This window comes from Cloeon dipterum, chromosome 4, assembly GCF_949628265.1.
Source record: "Cloeon dipterum chromosome 4, ieCloDipt1.1, whole genome shotgun sequence".
Lineage (NCBI taxonomy): Eukaryota > Metazoa > Arthropoda > Insecta > Ephemeroptera > Baetidae > Cloeon > Cloeon dipterum.
The window spans coordinates 1,901,432-1,922,660 of NC_088789.1; the positions used below are offsets into that span (position 1 = coordinate 1,901,432).

At 42.3% G+C, this 21,229-nt stretch overlaps 2 protein-coding genes across 3 annotated transcripts; both read right to left on the reverse strand.

Annotated features, from left to right (window-relative positions):
- Positions 1–1,422: 1,422 nt before the first annotated feature.
- Positions 1,423–3,265, reverse strand: LOC135944786 (keratin, type I cytoskeletal 9-like). Of its 2 annotated transcripts, none has more exons than XM_065491985.1 (3): positions 3,124–3,265; positions 1,966–2,861; positions 1,423–1,770 (listed from the first exon to the last, which is right to left on the reverse strand). In XM_065491985.1, exons 1-3 carry the CDS (start codon positions 3,229–3,231, stop codon positions 1,569–1,571), a joined length of 1,206 nt encoding a protein of 401 aa, XP_065348057.1. In that variant the 5' UTR covers positions 3,232–3,265; the 3' UTR covers positions 1,423–1,568. The 2 variants fall into 2 exon arrangements, with proteins under 2 accessions (XP_065348057.1, XP_065348056.1); XM_065491984.1 differs by having other exon boundaries at positions 1,423–1,794.
- A 2,194-nt stretch (positions 3,266–5,459) lies between these two features.
- On the reverse strand, positions 5,460–16,358 carry LOC135942301 (uncharacterized). Its single transcript, XM_065488339.1, has 8 exons — positions 16,201–16,358; positions 14,529–15,326; positions 12,204–12,482; positions 11,644–12,144; positions 8,842–9,070; positions 8,616–8,781; positions 6,559–6,589; positions 5,460–6,498 (listed from the first exon to the last, which is right to left on the reverse strand). Exons 1-8 carry the CDS (start codon positions 16,210–16,212, stop codon positions 5,563–5,565), a joined length of 2,952 nt encoding a protein of 983 aa, XP_065344411.1. The 5' UTR covers positions 16,213–16,358; the 3' UTR covers positions 5,460–5,562.
- Positions 16,359–21,229: the final 4,871 nt, after the last annotated feature.

Sequence of the window (21,229 nt, forward strand, 5' to 3'; positions counted from 1 at the left end):
AGGCGTCTGCTCCGACAACAACGGAAAAAGTGCGCGGCGGAGAGCGAGCGGTGCTTCTCTTCCAAGAGTTCACCGCGAGTGTGTCTCTCATCTGGTGGCAGCGTGCACACTTTGCAACTGGTTCGTTTTTTGCCTCCTTTCTATGATGTGGATCGCTCCTGAATCACTTCTTGCACTTTCTCCGGTCGTTGGCACGCCCACTTTATCATCCGCCAGTGGACCAGCGGGTCATTTTTAACGAAAGCCCTAGCTGCGCCGAGAAATATGAACGCGACAGTCGATTACTTACGTCCGCGTGCAGTGCACTGCAAACGATGTGTGAGAGATAAACTTCTACTACTCTCCACGAGAGAAATTACCCTTTACTTTTTCGTCATCCAATTTGCGCATTTTTATGGGGCCAGTGCAGTGGACAGCCAGGTCGTTTCTATAAACACTTCGCCGCGAGATGGGCGTCTGAGATTCGAACTGACCATTAATCACATAAATCATTCGAGATCTGGGTGTTAGCTCGCTTTATAAAGAGAACCCATGAATAATGCAGAAATGCGAAGAATGGTTGCTAATTTAATTTTTTATAACCCCAGGAGAGAAAGTGTTAAATCCTTCTTGAATAAATCGAAACAATATTAATTCTGTTACTGGGGCTACTGTCCAGTAAATACTGGCCATTGCTTAAACGAGAGCTGAATTGAGTTTGGTTTTTGTGCAAATCCAGCATTGACTGCTCACAGGAATTAAAAAAAACGTTATGTAATTTTATTAATTTTTTTAGATCAACTTTTTCCAACAGTTTGTACGTCTTAGAATCAGGGTTTGCCAATTTTGAAATGCGCAAAAATGCACCACTGTTTTTTTACTATAGATTCCTTCTCAATTGTGTTTTGAATCGCTTCAGAAAAACTCTGTTTTTTTAATCTATTACTTAATGAACCATTAAAAAATAATTTTATAATCTCCGTGTGCCAGTTAATGCAAAATCAGGTTCATACTTTATCTTTTTACCCAGGCACGCATGCAGAAACAGCTTTTTAGACCATAATGGCTTGTCACTGATGGCATTTTTGAAGCAAAATAAGCAGTTAAGCCCGAAAATCTCGTTAGTTGGATGCCGATGTTGCTCCATATTGGGCGTCGATCAATCCCATCGTATGGCTGAACAAACAGTCGCCCCGGTCCAGTTTTAATTAACGGAGTGCTCAGGCGCAGTGATGTAACCGCAGACAGACGGACGCCGATATTAACAGAGTCAGCAAAAAATACATTTTCCTTCACCAAAAGACAGCAGGTCGGTGAGCCCGAGTTTTAATGACGCGCCAGCTGGACGGGCTGTCGCAATCGTGAAAGAGCTGGAGCATTTTATTTGGGTCCATGCACCAGAAATGATCGTGCTTTTTAAGTGGAAATGAGTGAATCAAACGGTTTTATTTCGCACGGTTTGGTTTTATTAGAAAAAGCAGTCGCAGACGAAACTGTGCTGAACAGAATACAACAAAGTAACAAAACATCAGTCGTGGCATTGAAATTCAAAATGAATTACAAAATTAAAAACGAAAACACTCCTCTTCTCAACCCTTGTAGGTGGATGAGTATTTGCTGGAATCGTCAGCGCCGGTTGCTCCCACGGAGCTCAAGTTGGAGTGGTCCTGCTGGCTCGAGCTGGACGGACTGGACAGGCTGCTGGACGATCCGTACGAGTCGCTCGAGTGGCTGGATGGTGCGAGCGAAGATGACGAGCCGTAGGAGGACGGGGAAATCGCTTGGGTATTGCTGTAATAACGCATCAGAATCGACCTTTTTCATTCGGATTAGAATCGTTGCGAAAGCGGCATGTGGATATCGCAAAAGCAGCCAGAATTTTACAACTACGTTTACTTCTAATTGAAAAATACATTTATTTTTGAACTTGGTGCCCCAGACAGGTGGTAAAAAAAACTATCTAAATTAAATTGGTTTTAAAATTACCTGACAGCATCGAGCGTATTAGAGTGATCTCCAGATCCTGCTCCAAGTCCTGCAGAGGATCCAAAGTCCCCGCCGCTTCCGTGGTTGTATGCGCTCGCGTAGCTGCCGCTTCCAAGTCCACCGTAGCTGGAGCCCAGGTCGCTCTGGCCTGCTCCAGCGGCGCCGTAAGAGCTTCCAAGGCCGCCGTATGAGCCACCGAGTCCTCCATAAGAGCCGCCTAGTCCACCGTAAGAGCTTCCGAGTCCACCGTACGATCCACCAAAGGAGCCGCCAAGTCCGCCGTGAGAGCCGCCAAGTCCGCCGCTAGAGCCGCCAAAGGAGTTGCCGAGTCCGCCGTAGCTTCCGCCAAAGCCGCCGTCGTGTCCTCCTCCGAAGCCTCCTCCGAATCCACCGCCGAGCCCGGCGTGTCCTCCCAGTCCTCCGCCGAATCCTCCGAAACCGCCGAAAGAGCCGCCGTGGCCTCCGAAAGAGCCTCCGTGTCCTCCGACGGGCACGGGAACGGGCACGGGCACCCTAATAGGGTGGGGCACCGGCACGGCGACGGGCCTGGGCACGTGCACGGGCACGGGGTGGGGCACGGGGACGGCGACAGGCCGGGGAATGTGGACAGGGTAGGGCCTAGGCACGGCCACGGGCACGGGATGTGGGACAGGCACGGGCACGGCGTGCGGCACGGACACTCTGTAGGGCTGGGGCACCGGCACGGGCACCGACTTGGTCACGGTCACCGGGTACGGCTGGGGCACGGGGTACGGCTTGGGCACGTACACCGTCTTCACCTGCGTGTGCCACGGTTGAACGCCTCTCTTTTCCGTTTTGCGCACCACCAAAGTGGTCTTGGGGCTCTCCGTGGAGGCGGCCAACGCCAGCCAGCACGCAGCCACCATCAGCGCTATCTGAAACGACAAAATAAAATAATTTTAAAGCCCTTCTCTATACAGAATATTATTCTGAATGCATGTATTTAATTTTTATAGCTCAAGGCGTGTCAACAGAACAGGTTTGAGAGTAAAATTATAAATGCGTAATAAATACGTGTAGAATGTAGCAAGATAAATAATTAAAATAAATTCGATTTCATATATACATAGCTTTATACCACAATGGTGATTTAGTTTCAGTTTGTTTAAAATTAGAAAAGGTTTAAAATGTACTTACCAGAGACTTGTTCATGTTGCTGTGAGGATGCTCAGGGTGCGAGTGATGTCGACACACCCAGTCCACCGGCTTAAATACTCTAGAGGAATTGGTTTGGTGCCATCCCATCCTCCGAGTCCACCCTTCACCCACGGACGACGTTCGTTCTTGACCCTGCCGCGTGACGACCGAAGGAGAAAGGTTGAAGAAGAAGAAGAGCGGCGTGCAAGACAATGCAATTTAAACTCACTATCACTCGCCATCCATTCCACGGGTAAAAGTTCCACGCGGCGTCAGTGTCAGGGACAGAAGAATGGACACGAATGTGCAAAAAGATGCGCTGCCGGAACCAATTGCCACGGGTCCAGCGAACAATGCGTGATGTTCGTCCGCTCGAATCACCTGCGGAGCAATTGGATAATTGCAATCGGCCGATTTTGCCAGGCGGAGATTGCCTCGCTTTTTGTAGGATCCGCGCATAAAACGGTTGAAAGTTGGCTTTCTTAGCACACGCCGAGGTTCACCGCAGATCAAGAATTCTTTTGAAGGTGTCGTCGTGACAACTCTCGATTTTAATTAACGTGTTGCATTTTTACAGAGGCGTTGAGTCACTAGCTCGGCGTTAATTGTTAGTGAATCCGCGTCATTTCGTGTCACAGACAAACAAAAGATTCGAACTAGTGTTTTTTTGCTTAATTCAGGATTAAAAAAAATAGTATAGATTGAACGAGGTCTGCTTTTCTTATTCCATCATGCTTTAAGGAAGACAGATTAATATAATTTCAAAAATCATCGTTATTAAAAAACTGTAACAAAGTTTGTTTGTATTTTTGTCTATCTCTTTATTAACCCATCATTGGAATTATCAGGATTTGACGCAAAAAAAATCTTCATTTAACACTCTGTATCATGGATTTGCCACTTGTTTGCTGCTTTTAAGTTTAAATGAAACACACATTTAAAAAAAATATATATATATATAAAAAGCTCTTGTTGTTGTCGCTGTGCAGTAAATTTTACGATTATGCAGTGTATTTTTCTACATCTTATCTTTACCAAAAAAAATATGTGTATATTTATTTAAACACATTTTTATAGAAAATTATTTATTGGGAGTTTAGAAAAAATGAGCTAAAGAATTGCACTGTAGCCGAATTTCTCTTGCTCTCAAAGAGAGAGAACCTACACGCTGTATGAAAAAATTAAACGAAACTGACGAAAAATTGTTCAATTGCTTTGAAACAAGGATAAGCGCCAAAAAACGAACAACCAAATGGAAAAATAATTTATTAGCACGTGTTTCTGTACTGGACAGCAAGTTGTTTCGGCCCCTCAGGCATCATCAGCAGCACAAAACCTGTAAAAAAATCAACGCGACAATAACATTTATAACTGCAGGAAACGTTTATTCCATACCAATAATTAAATTATCGGTCAAGCAGCGGCTCTTTCCCAGGGTGGCGAGAGAGAAATGTTGTGAATAATTGCTTTAGACTATTTCCATTGCATGAAAATGAAAAAATAAAACCTTGGATAAAAAGGAATAAAATTTGACTTGTCGTTATATCATCAGGAAAAGCTTAAGTAAGAATAAGTAACTGGATCAAGCAACAATGATCGATGTCTGCAATTAGAATGTTTTATTCATATTTTGACATACATGTTTGCACCGCAGCATTAATCATAATCAAAACGTTTCGAAAAATTGAACCATATAGTTGCTTCACTGACAAAATATTTATTTATTTTTGAATTGGCATCATACACATATTCATTTTCCATATGCAGAGCAATCTCGCTTTAATAAACTTTATTTGAAAGGAGGAAAAACCCACATTCACCTTGGCAAATACGTTTCTAATCACGATTTTTGTAATGCTTTTACGCGCTTAGTACGAATTCCATTGCTCTTTGGTCAAACAATAGGACAATACATATTTTTTGTTCCTCTTGCAAATAACAATCATCCCACTAGAGTTTTATTTTACAAGGAACCAGTGGCGTGAAATAAATAAAAGTCGTTTCAAAATTCATTTGAACCTCTTTCAATACCACAAAACAACCTAATTAAAATGGTCCGCCGCGCGATCATTGCGCGCTAAGCGTAAAGCAGAAAATCAAGATTTCGCAGGTTGTGATTCACCGCACCTTTTTAGCGTGACAGCGATCAGCAAGTCGAGATTCTGTAAACGATTTTGCAATGCCACGCCGATCTCCTCAAATATAATTCAATCTCATTGCGCTCTGAATAATACGAACAATGAGGCAAGTGCGAACAGATGCTCGTGAATGTTTGCTCTCCATTTATTTTAGTTGTGTGCTTGAATTTTAATTTTAGGATCGATGAGTACATATTTCATTTGGTTTCGGTTTGGTATAAATGTTTTTATTTCTTTTTTTATAACAAAAAATACATCAGTTGTAAAACTTAACAATTAAAATGACTGTCTCATGGCTCGTTTAATGCTTCCATCCGCCGCCTCCGCTCTTGCCACCGTAGCCGCCTCCATAGCCGCCTCCGTGTCCACCTCCGTATCCGCCTCCGTGTCCACCGCCGCCTCCGTAAGACTTCTGGATGACGATGGGGTGGGGCACGGGGATGTGGACGGGCTTGGGCACCTCAATGGGCACGTACTTGGGCACGGTGATCTTGACGGCCTTGGGCACCGGCACGGCGTAAGGTTGGGGCACGTGCACGGCGTACGGCTTCTCGATGAAGATGGGCACAGGCTTGGGAACGTGCACGGTCTTGGGCACCGCGTAGGGTACGGGGTAGGGCTTGGGCACTTGCACGGGCACAGGGTAGGGCACGTGCTTGATCACTTGCACGGGAACGGGGTGTGGCACCCGGATGATCTTGACTTCGCCGTGCCCGCCGCCCTGGCCGCCGCCATATCCGCCTCCGTATCCGCCTCCGCTGCCTCCGAATCCGCCTCCGTGGCCGCCGCCGAATCCGCCTCCGTAGCCTCCGAGTCCCTGGCCGCCGAAGCTGCCGCCTCCAAATCCACCGTGTCCACCAAAGCCTCCGCCGAAGCCGCCGCCGAGACCGCCGCCGCCGTGGGTGTTGAAGGAAGCAAGGGCCTCCGAGTGGCCGCCTCCGGTCGCGCCGCCAATGTCTCCTTGGCCGCCGAACGATTCCTTGAGGCTGCCTCCGCCGGTGCCGCCGCCGCCGCCGCCGCCGTGGCCGCCTGCGGAGGACAAGCTGCTCGAGACCCCGTGGTCGCCGAAGTCGGCGCCGGTGTAGCTGTTCTGTCCGTAGCCGCCGCCGTAGCCGTTGCCCTCGGAGCTGGCGCCGTAGTTGCTGGCCACGATGCCCCGCTTGTCCGGCTGGTGGTCATCGTCCTCCGTCTCGGAGGCCGCCACCACCAAGCAGGCGGCGAGGAGCAAGCAGGCGGTCTGGAAAATAAATTCAAATTTAAATGAAAATCGAATTGAAAGCAGAGGAGCTGCTTGTACCTGGATGGTTCGAGCCATGGAAGATCTGTGTCTTGCAATGCCAAGGTCCCCATCTTATATACCAACAGCTCCTTTCGCTCTGCCGCAGAGAGGATGCCGCACTTTGAGTATTCGCGCTTTTGGTCATTGTTTTTTTTTTTTGTGTGTGCGCCCGGTGAGGCGTCAAATGATGGGATTCCACTATCCCATGCGCGGCCGGCCCTTTCTCCCTGACCCTTCACTTTTGAACAGAGGCTCTTGGCATTACCCTGAATAACTGGCGGGCGTATCTAACAGACTTTTGCAAAAAGTGCGACAAAAACTCAAGTGTTTTGCTAGGTAATAATCCACTTCACGTATGCATGCATAGTGAACTTTCGTTTTTACGCTTTCAAGAGGCAAAAAATGGTATTGTGTTGAAGTGGCGACTTTTCAATGAAAATAATTAAATTGTTTTGAAAATGTAAACATTTTTATTTGATTTGTATATAGCAGATGCGCAGAGCCAAGCTCCTACTCCTTTTTCATTTTTGGTTCAGGACATTGTTAGTGTTTAATGATAAATTATTATTCGTATTGCAATTAACAGAGAGCGAATTTTGATTTTAATAAAATTTCGACCATCAGGTCGCATTTCTTAACAGTAACGGACCCGGATCAATCAGGTAAATTATTGTTTTGATTTAAGCTGTTCATATATAATTCAATCCAGATTGTTTTGTCAGTTAAGTTTCTCTGATAACGTTAATCTGTAGAAATTCAATTTTGAAATTGTTTTTAAGAATTTTGTTCCAGGTCCAAGTGTCCTTTTATTTCAATTTTAATTATAAAGAAGATAATTCAAACTTCCGAGAGTTTATTCATCACCCCTTTCCCAAAGATTCATAACGCTTCTATATTTGAAATATTGGAAAACATTATTTAGAGCGAATACTTCTTCAACACTAAAATGCAACCGACATGAAAGGTTAAAAAAACCGATCAACGTTTCCTTTGCGCTTTTGCTTCTCGCGCGGCTTGAGAGGAAGTTATTATCATTCTCACCACAGTCAAGGATGTAGTCAAGATTTGGGATTGAATATTTTTAATATAATTCTAAATGTGTAGAAGTAACTTTTAAATGCAGCGTCAGGACAAAAAACAATTTTTACGAACAGAAAGCGAGGCAAAATGTAATTATTAGTAGGGTTGTGCAACACCGATTAACGATTATTCTTTCTTTTGCCTCTATGCGAATTTGTAACAATGTTGTAAGCAGCAGAGAGGTCGCCAAAGCCAAGTTATTAAAGGAATCTTGAAAAAAACAGATAATGTTTGAACAAAATGATTAATTAAAATATACTTGCTTCTATAGCTGAAATTTTAACATGTAAGATTTATTTTTTTATCTATACTAACAGTAATGTACGTAAGCAATGATTGATTTGGAATGTGATAATTTGTAAGGATCGCATGATTGAACCAGTTGCAGAAAGTTGTTGTTCGTTACAGTATAGCTCTACAGTAAGAGAAAATTCTTTTTAACTTTATCTGAAATTTGAAAAAAGCTAAATTTTTGCCATTAAACATTATATGTATTTATTTCTACCTCTTTAAAACTCAAATTATATATTCACAGGCTGCTGGTGTCTACGTTTTACCTGCGCAATATTAAAACCACGAAATTTGTCGAATCTTTTTTATAGTTATTTAAATTGCGAGCGGTAACCAAACCAAGCCAAACGAGCAATAGCCGCACATAAAGCTGATGTAGGCCACGCCATGTATAATGTACGTATTTTTGTGATTGATTAGACGCCTCGTCTGCATGTTATGCAAAATTCCCGAGGAAAATCCGGAGCGAAAGTTGAGGAGCTATAAAGGATCGGCCATTGGACTACAAATGCACCAGTTGACCAGTCCGTCTGAATCATGAAAATCTTGGTGCATCCACTGCAAACCAACGTTTCTAGCATCATTCTAATCTCTATATTTTGCACCACAGGTATGCACTTTGGCCGTTCTGGCCGTCGCTCTGGCCGCTGAGAAGCAGCCTGAGCTTAGGGCAAACTTATATTCCGGTGGCCTAGGAGGCGGACACGGTGGCGGCAGCTCTGGCGGCGGACTCGGCGGCGGACTCGGCGGCGGACACGGAGGTGACGGCGGCGGCCACGGAGGCGGCAAACTGGCCAGTGGAGCCATTGGCGGAGACGGCGGTGAAGGCCTCGACGACGGATCCGGCCACGCCAAGGTACAGTTTCTTAACTTATTATTTATATTTTTTCCTGATTTAAATTTGGAATATATTCAGGTCCACGGCATCACCATCCACAAGGTGATCAAGATCCCCATCAACCAGCCGGTTCCCTATCCCGTGATCCGCAAGATCCCGGTCCACATCCCCCACCCCGTTCCCGTGCCAGTTGACAAGCCCTACCCGGTGCACGTGCCTGTGAAGGTGCCCCTGCATCACACCGAGCTCTACCCCGTCTCTAAGCCCGTTCCCGTTCCTGTCCACGTGCCCGTGAAGACGACCTGAGAGGATATTGCTCTCCTATGAAGAAGCTATATATAGCTGTAATTGTGAGAGTGTTTACAAGCTAAACAATCTTATATTTTGTTATTTTTATGCCAACTTTAACAAGTGCTTATCCAATTTTTTCTTCAAAATAAATATTTATTTGTGGACACATTTGAGTTGCTTCTATTTTAAAATCGAACACATAATAATTACATGGGGAATAGATGAATTGACTTTTACTCACTAATACATATTTGACAGTTGTAAATCGAGCTCATCACGTCATAAAAGTTTGGTTGTTTTGGTGATCGACTCAAACCTTTAAATGAGATGACAGACAAAGATAATCTGTTCTGATTGAGAAAATAGAGGCGTTAAACTATTCAAACCAAAGAAATTTAGATCCAAAAATGAGAATTATTTCAAATAATTCAACTAAACTAACATTTTTAATTTATCGTTTTGTTTAATTAGTAAATTTTACAACCAATATAAAAAACTGGCGTGTTGGTTCTTCACCTGTTTGCTTTAAGATTTTATTGTTAAGAAAATAAAACAGTCTTCTAACTCATTTCATTGAGAGAAAAATAAAATGAAAAATAAGTCAATGGTTGAGTAATTTAAAAGTCAGAATACATGTTCTTAATTAATTCAACCATCCAAAATCTTCAAATATGACTAACATTAATCCCCAGGTAATTAGCACTTCTTATGTATTCAATTGACGGAAAAAGAGGAAAAGGAACCAAATGAGGAGATATTTGATTTAAAAACAGATTTTTCAATCTAGAAAAACTAACAAAAATATGGTGAGACATTATTTTTTCTGCAATAAATGCCAGCTATACTTTGTGACAGTGAATTGTTTATTTCGGGTGATAACGTAATTGTGTGAAATATTTCATTTGTAAGTCACAAATCCAATTTCCAACCAGAATTTTAATCCTCGTTACTGTGGAAAAGTTATTCATCGAACGCGAAAAGAGATTTCTATTTGTTTTTCTTGAATGTTCTTGCATGCCAATACATACAATTAAAGAAAATACAGCAAGACCAACAAAATATTGCAAAAATGATTTTATGCGAGAAGCCATTTAAAATTTATTGTTTTACTTGCAGAAATGACCGTCTAATCGCTAAAATATTATGCATGTCATCAAAATCATTATACATGTTCCATCAATTAGATATTATGTCCGTTTCAGCGACTGTCCCCAAGTGTATTCCATAAGTAATGAAAGCACAAGGCACTCAACGAATTTGTCCGCAAAAACTGATTTCCATTTTCTAACAATGGAAGTTATTAAGAAAGGCGCCGCATCAGCTGTGGCTCGGCAGGTAGCAAACAACATTAACAGCTCTCCACACAAGTGGGAATTCCCAGAAACCTTTCTGCTCGAGTTTTGAGTGACGGGCCTTGATGCAAAGAGAACCTATTCACTTGCCGTGTAATTTCTCTTCAGATTTTTTTGTTCGACTCTAGGAGCCGAGCAGGAACCGCATCAAATCACCAACACAGTGGCTTATCGACAGGGAAAATGAATTAATTATATCGCCTTGTCGGATAAATTTTGGGATTGGCGAGAAAGCAGAACAAATTTTCGAGTATTCTACGTGATTTACTACCGTATTTATGCATTATGCCGGTGGTCTGAGCGTGGCTGATGGGCCTGCGGGCGACCACTGTGAAGCAGCATGACTCTTCACAAAGCTCGATTGACACTTTCGCCTTCCATCGGCTATTCATACTCGCAAATTACCGTTTATTCCGCTCCTTTTGTCATTGTCACTTGGACGCACAAGTTTCGCTGCAATAAGACTGCATTGTCCCCTGGTTGTTGCTCTATATGCATAATAATGTTCAGAGAATCGGAACTCGACTTTCGATTTCTTTTGTAATTAAAAAACAGTTCCGCCGTTTGGTGAATAATGTGTAATCAAGAGGAGTTATTTGAGTAAACTGTAGGTAGTTCTTGCTCGTAATAAATTTGTCACTTTTATTTGAAAGGATTTTATTATTAATTGCTAAATCACGTACATTTTTCCCTCCATGATATTCTAAACATGAAAAATCAGACAGGTAGATTTTACAATTCGAAGCCATAATTAAATTTATTAGCGTTTTAGGTTATACAAAATGGAGTGAATGCCAATTCCAAAATTTGGTTTCTGAATGTACAAACTTGAATCTTGAATTTAATATATTTTTACCTCTAAAAGCCAAAGCCTTATAAAAATTGTATTTCGGCATTGTTGACTTTAATTAAGCACGAAATTTTCTGTTTCATAAAATTTTATTCGCACAATTTAATTTCTTAAAGAAGGCAAAATTGGCATAATTTTAGTGCAGCCCTTGGAAAAGGTACAGGTGTCAGCATTTGATTGCTGGTGATAAAGTAAAAACTGTTATTTATCCTCATCACATATCAGTTTATTTGTAACGATGTTCACAGCAGTGAGAGTAATTCGTAACAAACATATTTTTGGTGTTTTAAGAAATGCAAAAATCTGATTTCTACATTCGAGTCTTACAGTTAAAATAGGGAACTTTAGTTTGACGGGGGCGGCACGCCTCCCCCAGTATGGGCCCTGCCAGCGGGCGCTTATTTGCCCTTCCAGCCGCCGTCTCCGCCGCTGCTGTATCCGCCTCCGTAGCTGGAGCCTTGTCCGCCGCCGAAGCCTCCGTAGCTGCCGCCGCCGCCTCCGAAGCTGGAGCCGCTGTCGGATCCGTGTCCGCCGGAGGGCGCCTTGTCCAGACTGACCACGATCGGAACGGCCTTGTGGATGGGCACGGGCTTGTGCACCGGGAACGGTTGGGGCTTCTGCACGGGCACGGCCACGGGCTTCTTGACGTAGACGGGAACGTCGTGGTGCAGGGGCACCTTGACGGGCACGTGCACCGGGTAGGGCACGGGCCGCTCGATGGGGTAGGGAACGGGCTTCTCCACGTGCACGGGGTACGGCCTGGGGATCTGCACGTGGTAGGGCTTGTCAACTGGCACGGGAACGGGATGGGGGATGTGGACCGGGATCCTGCGGATCACGGGATAGGGCACCGGCTGGTGGATGGGGATCTTGATCACCTTGTGGATGGTGATGCCGTGGACCTGAATATATTCAAAATTTAAATCAGGAAAAATTTAAATAATAATGTTAGAAACTGTACCTTGGCGTGTCCGGATCCGTCGTCGAGGCCTTCACCGCCGTCTCCGCCGATGGCTCCACCGGCCAGTTCGCCGCCTCCGTGGCCGCCGCCGTCACCTCCGTGTCCGCCGCCGAGCCCGCCGCCACCGTGGCCGCCGCCGGAGCTGCCGCCACCGTGTCCGCCTCCTAGGCCACCGGAATAGTCTGCCCCGAGCTCGGCGGCGCCGCCATAGTCGATTCCGCGCTTTTCAGGCTGCTTCTCAGCGGCCAGAGCGACGGCCAGAACGGCCAAAGTGCATACCTGTGGTGCGAAATGTAAAGATTAGAACGGGATGCTGCGGAATCGTGGCTTCGCAGCGGACGTACCAAGATTCTCATGATCCTCTGTATGGTTTGGACGGACTGGATGGTCAGTTGGTGCAATGTCTGAGCTTTTTATATCCACTACTTCCTTTGTCGCCCTTTCCACCGGCGCAATTTGCGCGCAGAAAGTCTGCATCCATGCATCCAGCCATCCGTCAATCCGCGGCAGCTGCACTGATTCAGCACCGCGAGGAGAGATGCATGCTCATCAGCCTGTGGCGCGCCAAAATTGCTTCTATGCCGCGCACCGAGCTCTTAATTGAACACAGAGCAATTCAATTTTATTCATTAGCCTGCCAAGTCAGTAATTTAATAATTAGATTATCACAAGAAACTCAATATAGAGCGGATATAGCTTTTATCTTTATCAAGATCAGCCTAATATATATAATTTAATCATGCGATCTCCGTGAATTTAAAATGCAAAGGATTGTGACTTGCACGTCTATCAGAGGCAACCCAAAATTTGGAAAGCAACATTACGAATCAGTAATGCAAACACTTAGTTGTAATTAGAGAGTTCTAGAGAGGAACATAGTGTTTAGTGTTTTGCTATCAACAATTTATTTATGGAAATAGTTGGGATAAATTTTTTGTTTTAATCACTACAATTAAATATTTACTGTTTATTTCATATAAGTTTACTTATAATTTTTTATATCATTGTAACTCGAGAAAACTACATGACTGTGTAAAATAAATTTAAGTGTATTTAATTAGCATAATATGTTATATATTAATTGGACTTTCCGCCATGTTCATTACTAATTTGCAAGATATTTGTTTGAAATGCATAGCTACTTTTATGTAAATCTCTTAATATCAAATTGAATAGAGAAAAGGTGTTGACTGCCACTGTTGTCTATTAATTAATTAAAGTGATTCTTTGAACTACTATAAATCTGATAAAGCTTCTTAAATCATGTTTTTACATTAAATTTGTTGCAATATTCAATCAGTAAAAAATAATTCTAACGTTGATAGAAAAAGTTATTAACGAATGAAAACGGGATAATGAAGCAAAAAATATAGTTTTCTCTCCGTGGATATGATTTACGTGCCGTCATCTATCGTGCAAATGATCCACTTGTCAGACAGAAGTGGCTTTCTTTTGTAGCCGACGTTCCATTTAACATCAGTGAAAACGTACAAATTTTTCACAGCTTCGCAGCGGGATTTAGCAATTTATAAATTTTCTATAGATTTGTGGGTACTTCTGCTCAATTTTTCTCCAAAATTCTTGTGCATCCCATAGAGGACTCAAGCATCTCGCTGTGCAAAGTCACACTCATGACAATGAATGCAATGAGTAAGCATTTTATTTTAGATATGCGTGCAATGCACTCTAGAAGTTTATTCCATTTTTAAATTTTGATATAGGATTTCCCAACGTGTTGCAGAGTAAAAGTGATCTTAAAATAAAATATTTAACTTGCCAGAGACTGATATGTATATAAAATTTTCGTGAATCAAAGAAAACAATTAACTTCGAGACTGAAACTATGATTAATGAGAATTAATGAGAACTGGCGGGGCCCTGATTTTCCTGATATACATATTTTTACAAGATTTGCATTGTTTTCTGTAGTAATACAACGTTTTATTAAGCATCTAGCAATATCTGTGGCGAGACTTGTGAAAAACATCAAATTCAAAAGTGTACTGCAAGAAAATTGATTTGGAGAGAAGAAGCAAAAATTTGTAAAAATTGATATTTTACAGATTAAAAATATTTAACACAATTATTTGCCGTATAATTTTTTTGCTACGATTTAGAGATCCCAAATTTCAAATTTTAGCCATTTGCGGTTGTGAAAAAAGGATTTATCTTGGATATTTTCTGCGGAGGTGAAATTAAAAAGTGTTGCTTCGGTATAAATTATAAAAACTTTATTCTACACACAATTATATAAACAATCAGAATTTCAGATCACATGTATTCAACAAAAATGAATTTGAGAGCGAGACCATTATTTACTTAGTAAGAGCCATAGCCTCCCAGGTCGTAGGAGTCGTGGTGGCCTCCCTTGACGTAGACGGGCACGGGCTTGGCCACAGGGTAGGGCTGGGCGACGGGCACCTTCACGGGCACGTGCACGGGGTAGGGCACGGGCTTAGCCACGGGGTAGGGCACGGGGTGGTGGACGGGCACCTTGTAGGGAACGTGCACGGGGTAGGGGACGGGCTTCTCCACGGGGTAGGGCACCAGCTTCTCGACGGGCACGGGAACCTTGACGGGCACGTGCACGGGGTAGGGCTTGTCGACGGGAACGGCCACAGGGTGGGGCACGGCAACGGGCACCCTCTTCACCACGGGAACGGGATAGGGGTGGGGAACGGGCACGCCGACCTCGCGGTGGATGGTGATTCCGGAAATGCGCTCCTGGCGGCCGTAGCCCAGACCGGCACCGCCGAGTCCAGCGCCTCCGAGTCCAGCACCGCCGAGTCCAGCGCCTCCGAGTCCACCACCGAGTCCAGAGCCGAGTCCGAGACCGGAGCCGTATCCGTAGCTGGAGCCGTAGCCGCCGGAGAGACCAAGTCCGCTGCTGAGACCGAGACCGCTTCCATGGCTGAGGCCGCTTCCGAGGCCGAGGCCGCTTCCACTTCCGTAGCCAAGGCCGCCTCCGCTTCCGTAGCCGAGGCCGCTGCTGTAGCCACCACCGAGTCCTCCGAGGCTGGATCCGTATCCGTAGCCCAGACCGGCCAGGCCTCGCTTGTCTGTCTTCTTCTCGTCCTTGACGTCGTCAGCAAATACTGCTGAAGCAAGGAGCAGAACGCAGACCTGAAATGCGAGAAGGAATACAATTAAATATTTCAATTCAGTCGAGTGTGCATGAACCTGCCAATTAGGCTATTTGTGAACAATAAAAAGCGGCTGATAGAATCCTAAGTCGTCGTTAAACATAAAGACCCGGCTTTGTGAGAGTCATTCTTGTTATTTGCTGTCTAACAGCAACGCCCATTGTGAACTATACACGAATGACGGCGGCGGTCCTTTCTTTTCCAACACCTACACGACTCGTTTCCGGTGATCTGAATGCACGCATTACGAAAGTGAACAGCATCATTTATCCATTCACCTGTTTTAAAATCGACTGATAAGAGCGGCGTGCAGTTAGCGCAGAAGTGAGCATTAATAGATTATAAAAATAGATCTAATAAATGTAATTATGCAATAAATCGAGCAGATTACTTTGATAGACGCGGCCAATGACCAATTAATTTAATCGTCGGCATGTTTCCTTCTGGCTGACAGTGCGAGCGAGAGGAGAAATTGCCGCTGCCGGACCAGGTGGGCCCGCAAGGCAAATTATATGGTGTTGCCATTTAGAATAAAAACGTTTGCGTGTGACATCACTTTAATGTATTATGCGGGTATTATGCAATGAAAGAAAATGAAAAAAAGTCGAACACACGTGAAATCGCTTCCTAATGGAACTGGATTACCGCAACACCTTTCGCATAGAGATTTAGAGTCAAAATTTTCACAGTTAGGAAATTTAAGAGCAAATATCAGCAATTTGCATTTTTCTTATAATTTAAAATAAAAATATAATTGCAAATATTTCAAAATTGAAATTTGCCGAGTAAATTACGAATTGAAAAAGCCAGTTGAAATTATTTGTAAATTTCACTGGCTGGTTGTGAGTACTCACCAGGGACTTCATGTTGTGAGCTTGTGTGTGTGTGGATTGTGAGGGTCAGGCTGAGAGTGCCTGAGGTCGGCGGTCGGATCGTATTTATACAGCCACCACGCAGCGCAGGGGGCAGTTTGCAGTCTTACTTTCATCTCCCACTCAGGAGGGCCAGGTGACCCGCACTTGCCTCGATATATCGCTCCTCCCTGTGCCTGGTTATGCAAAGCCAGCAGGGCCCGAGGAGATGGACGGGAAGAGGACTGCTGCTGCTGCTGCTGCAGAGGGACGCGCCCATTTTTCTCGCTCGCGGGGCTCGCTCTTCCACTTTCTTCGAGTCCACGCGGTGCGCGCTCTCGGTACAATTATAATTTTGCTCTCGCGCTGTTTAGACGGGATGTCGCATTTCCTCGTTCGACGTAATATCATGCATAATATGTGTACTAGACGCGAGCGGCGCTTCCTATACTCGCAGCAGAAAGGAAAGGCAGCGATATATTTTTATGTAATAGCTTCTGGAGCAGTGGACAAAAAGATGCAGAGCTTGCCTCACACTCGACGCGTAAATAAATTGATGAGTCATGAAATTGCTTTGCATTTGCAAGCCAGTATTGTGCACTATTTTGACACAATTATTTTCACTACTGCCCTTGAACTGTGAAGAAATTAAGGCTATCCCTGCAAATAAATACTAATCATAAAACTTTTTACTGAAGTCGATGATTAAAATAAGAAAATGGCATCAATGAAGGGCTTTAATCTGTGATTTTTCTATCGATATTTTTCTTATTTTTTCGTACGACTGCAGCTATTTCGGCCCTTGAAATGCATTACAAGCTAAAACCCTCACTGTAAGCAACTCTGAATCGCTGGCCGGTTAATTGAGACACAGTATATTTTTATTGATTCAGTAGAAATTTAGTTTATTTCGTCCCGTTGGATATTGAGTACATTTTTAAAATAGTATGACCACTATAAAGCCAAAAAACTTCACAATCAATGATAAAATCTTAGTGCAGTTTTATCAAAGATGAATTTTTAGCAATTCATGTAAAAGATTTATTATCAGATAAAAATTGGCAGTTGATGATTTAGGAAGTTTTTTTTTATAATAAATTGATATATTTTGTAATTTTTAGATATTATTAAAATTAAAATAAAATTCTCATGTGTGGTAGCTGTTGTCCATGAATAACAATTAAATACGCAGGGATTTTGGTTTTTATTTCAAAAATTTATTTTTTATGTTTATGGTGCCACCACTATATGTTAAATTTAATTTTGTATACTTCTCCAAAACAAGTCATCTTACACAGCATAAAATATTAAATTAAAACAAATATCATATTAAGGATAAATTATCAGGCGTTTTTTTTTTAAATAAAGCTACGGTTGAAATAAGAGCCAATTAATTTACTCACTCGCCACAATACATCACGTTTTATATAACATAATATATAATGCAATTAAATATTTTTTTAGCAATCAATAGTTTTATTAAACGCAATTTGAGTACAACTGTAAAACGTTATCTATTATACATTCCTGCGCCCTGGTGAGTTCGCTCAGGTTGTTTGTGACAAAGAAGCAATATAGCTTTTTTTTATTTTGTATATGCTGAACTATTATAAGGTAACTGTGAAATAAAGCTTTTGATTTCACAATCATCACACTATCCATCGGGTTTCAGAATTAGAGTTCCTCTGCGTTTCCGTATATAACATACAGGTTTCTCTTTGAATCGTCCATCCACTGATTACGACAAACCGTAAAAGTTATTATATTAAGCCAAGACTTGTTAACCGGTCAGGGGCCTAACTTCTTGTGCGGAAACGCGTCACACCGGCGATTAAAACATAGACGTCCTGTCTCTTTTTTAGCAGAAACCCGAGCCGGATAACGTTTCCGCGGGTTTGGGTTCCTCTATGCAAATTGTCGCCGATTTCACAACGCGTCTCAACAATGGACGAATGGAAGAAATGGTCACGCTATCGGAACCGACGCCTTGACTGACAGCTTGATTGCCAGTTACAGATTTCTAAAAGCTCCTTAAATTTCGGCCTGCCAAACGAGAATCAAGCAGGAATGGTGCAAATCTTGATTTCCCACGCCGCACATTTTTTTGCAAGCACGGCAAACAATCTCTTAACTCTTAAAAGGGATTAACAGTTAACAAAAATTTCTAATTTAATTCGATTTTTTCCTCTTGATGAATTAAGGCTATAACACACGTAAAGAGCCAGTGACATATTCCTTAAAGACCGTATTCGACGATGTTTTTGAGCCCACCAATCGATTCTTGAGGGTCGAATTAGGTAAAGTGGACATTTTTTCCGATCAAAAAGTCCAGCGAACCTTTTTTCCCGCCAAAACAATATGAATGCGAGAAGTGCGCATGCGTCAGAACTGGTTTGAGCACTTGCAGAGAGACCGCCTGTGCAAATGACTTCTTTGTCAGATCCAGCCAGCTCTGACGCATGCGCACTTCTCGCATTCATAGTGTTTTGGCGGGGAAAAAGGTTAGCACGTCGCACTGGACTTTTTGGTCGGAAAAAATGTCCACTTTACCTAATTCGACCCCCCAAGAATCGATTGGTGTGCTTAGAAACTTCGTCAAAGACGATCCTTAACACTAATCCAGCTTAATGACACTGTTGATGCAATTGTTAATAGAGGAACTCGTGAAAAAAATTGAAGGCCGTGATTTTCGGTCGAAACTTGTTGTGGACAATGCATACTTTTTCCACTGCTCAAGTGCAGCTGAACGGTATTGACACGCATTCCCAAAAAAGGGAATGCAGCTGTAAATCATGCCCTGACGCTGATCACCGCATGCCCAGCAGCCGAAATTAGTCAACGTGCCATTAATGAGAGTCGGAATAATAACCCGAAAAACCAGAAGCTGCTGCTTTTTCTGCCTCTTTTCATTCGCGAAAATTGAGCAAACGCTCGATATCCCGGGCGGGTTTTGTTTTGGTCAATGCCGTCCGGACCACTTTTGCTCGAGAGCGATTTCGCGATCACGCACGCGGTTCCTCTGGGGTGATGCCCGCGTTGCGCAAAGCGGTCCGGCGCTTGCATCACGCCGCGCCGGGCCTAATTGGCCGCCAATAAAACCAAAAGTGAAACGGACGCTTTTTCAATATGCATAGCTCTAATTTTCTCGCAAACGAAATAACTAGAGCTCGGTGTCACTGACGAGAAAGAGTAGTCTGTATGCGCGACAGAAAAAAAATGCACGAGTGGACGGAGATCGCTGCCTCTCGCGCGAGTGTGAGCGCGTGTGTGGACCGCCTCTCTTGTAGGAAACAGACGCGCTGCTAAAAAAATCGCCAGCCGCAAAGCTACTTTCACGAATGTGTTTTATCTTACTCTTTCGGCTCACGGGGAATGGCTTCCAGCTCGAAATGCTAACAGAAACGCGATTGTCTCAAGTAAATGGTTTATTGAAATTCAGCATTGTTTCACAGATACGCTCGTTCAATTGGAGATTATTCTGTCTTAATTGCTGAATCGATTTTAATATTCATTACGTGACTATGCCAAAATAATTGCCGGAATTTTCATTTTAACTAAATTTAAATCGCATGACTGTCTTGCAAAAATATTTATAATTTTAAAATTGATTATTTGTAAATTGAAGCTTTCAAAACTTGCTATTTTTACTCAAATCTATTTTAAAATAAAAAAATTTACGCATATTGGCTCTACTTTGCGCGGAGTTTACTAAAAATTTATGGCTTATATACGAATTGAATTTTGTTAGAGTTATTAGTTAACTCAATACAAAATGGAGCGAGTACGCCAATTTTAATTTCATAAAATTTCCTGCGTGGGCGTATTTCTTTTCATTTTTATTTTAATACATTTGTTGTGATATAGCAAAATGATAACAGAATTAAAGAACCCGGGCAAGCATACTAGAAGTTTGTAGTTCCTCTTAAATTAATTCCTATAAAACAAGCTGTTTTTCTAGTCTTTCCATGATGTCCAAACAACAAAGAATAATTTATTTACACTGTTACTTAGGTCAATTTGGCTTCAACTCTATCCTAAGGGATCAGTTCATGCTTTGGCAACAATCATTTCCTGGATTTTTGCTATCAATCCTCTTGAAGAGGTTGCAAAATGTTATTTTTCACTTTATCAGAGTTTTACTAAAAAACTTTATTAAAATAAACATAATATTATACACATGCATAATTTAACAATTAATTATTAATTTTAGTTTTATTTTATTTTAAAACATATATTCTACTACAATTTTATTATTTTAAGTTTAATTTAATTTCAACTTTAATTTTTGTTTGTAAATATGATTAAAATGTACCCATTTAATTTATGTATATCACCACATAACTATAAAATTTGTATTTAAATACTTACTCGAACACCCATTGAATTAATTTATGATTCATGAAGCGACTCGGCTGTCTTGTACAAATTCTCTTTACGATCAGCTTTACCGATACAGAATACTTAAATTAAAGTTAAAAGTGGAACTTCACTTGAATTCTTTAAAAGGATAACATAATATGTTATATGATATTATCATTTCATGTACATATTGGCTACTAGCATTTTTCTGGATTGTGCAGTATAACAATTCTCTAATGAGGTGTGGATGTATAATGAAAATGATATAATTATCACTGAATAAATTCACATTTTTATCCATGAATTTCTAATTGTTTATTCAAGAGAATTTATATGCGCACCGTCACCATACCAAATACTAAAAAGTTTAAACTAATGATTCCACTCTTAAAACTTTTATAATCTTTTATATCTTTCGGAAATTAAATTAAATTTAATGTGAAATAATTCAGTCTGTTAAGCCTGAATAATTTAGTGCCGATACTTTTACTTTTTAAGGAGTAAAGGCTTTATAATAATATAGAAAACATTCTTCAATTCGGCATAAAGTCTGCTGCGCGCTCAACCGCCGCGTTGTGCCGGTTGCGTGTGCCTCAGGCGAATACAAAAGTCTGATATATTATGCCTTCCCCAACGTGATCCACTTGCTGTGGCCAGACGGCTGTCATCTCTC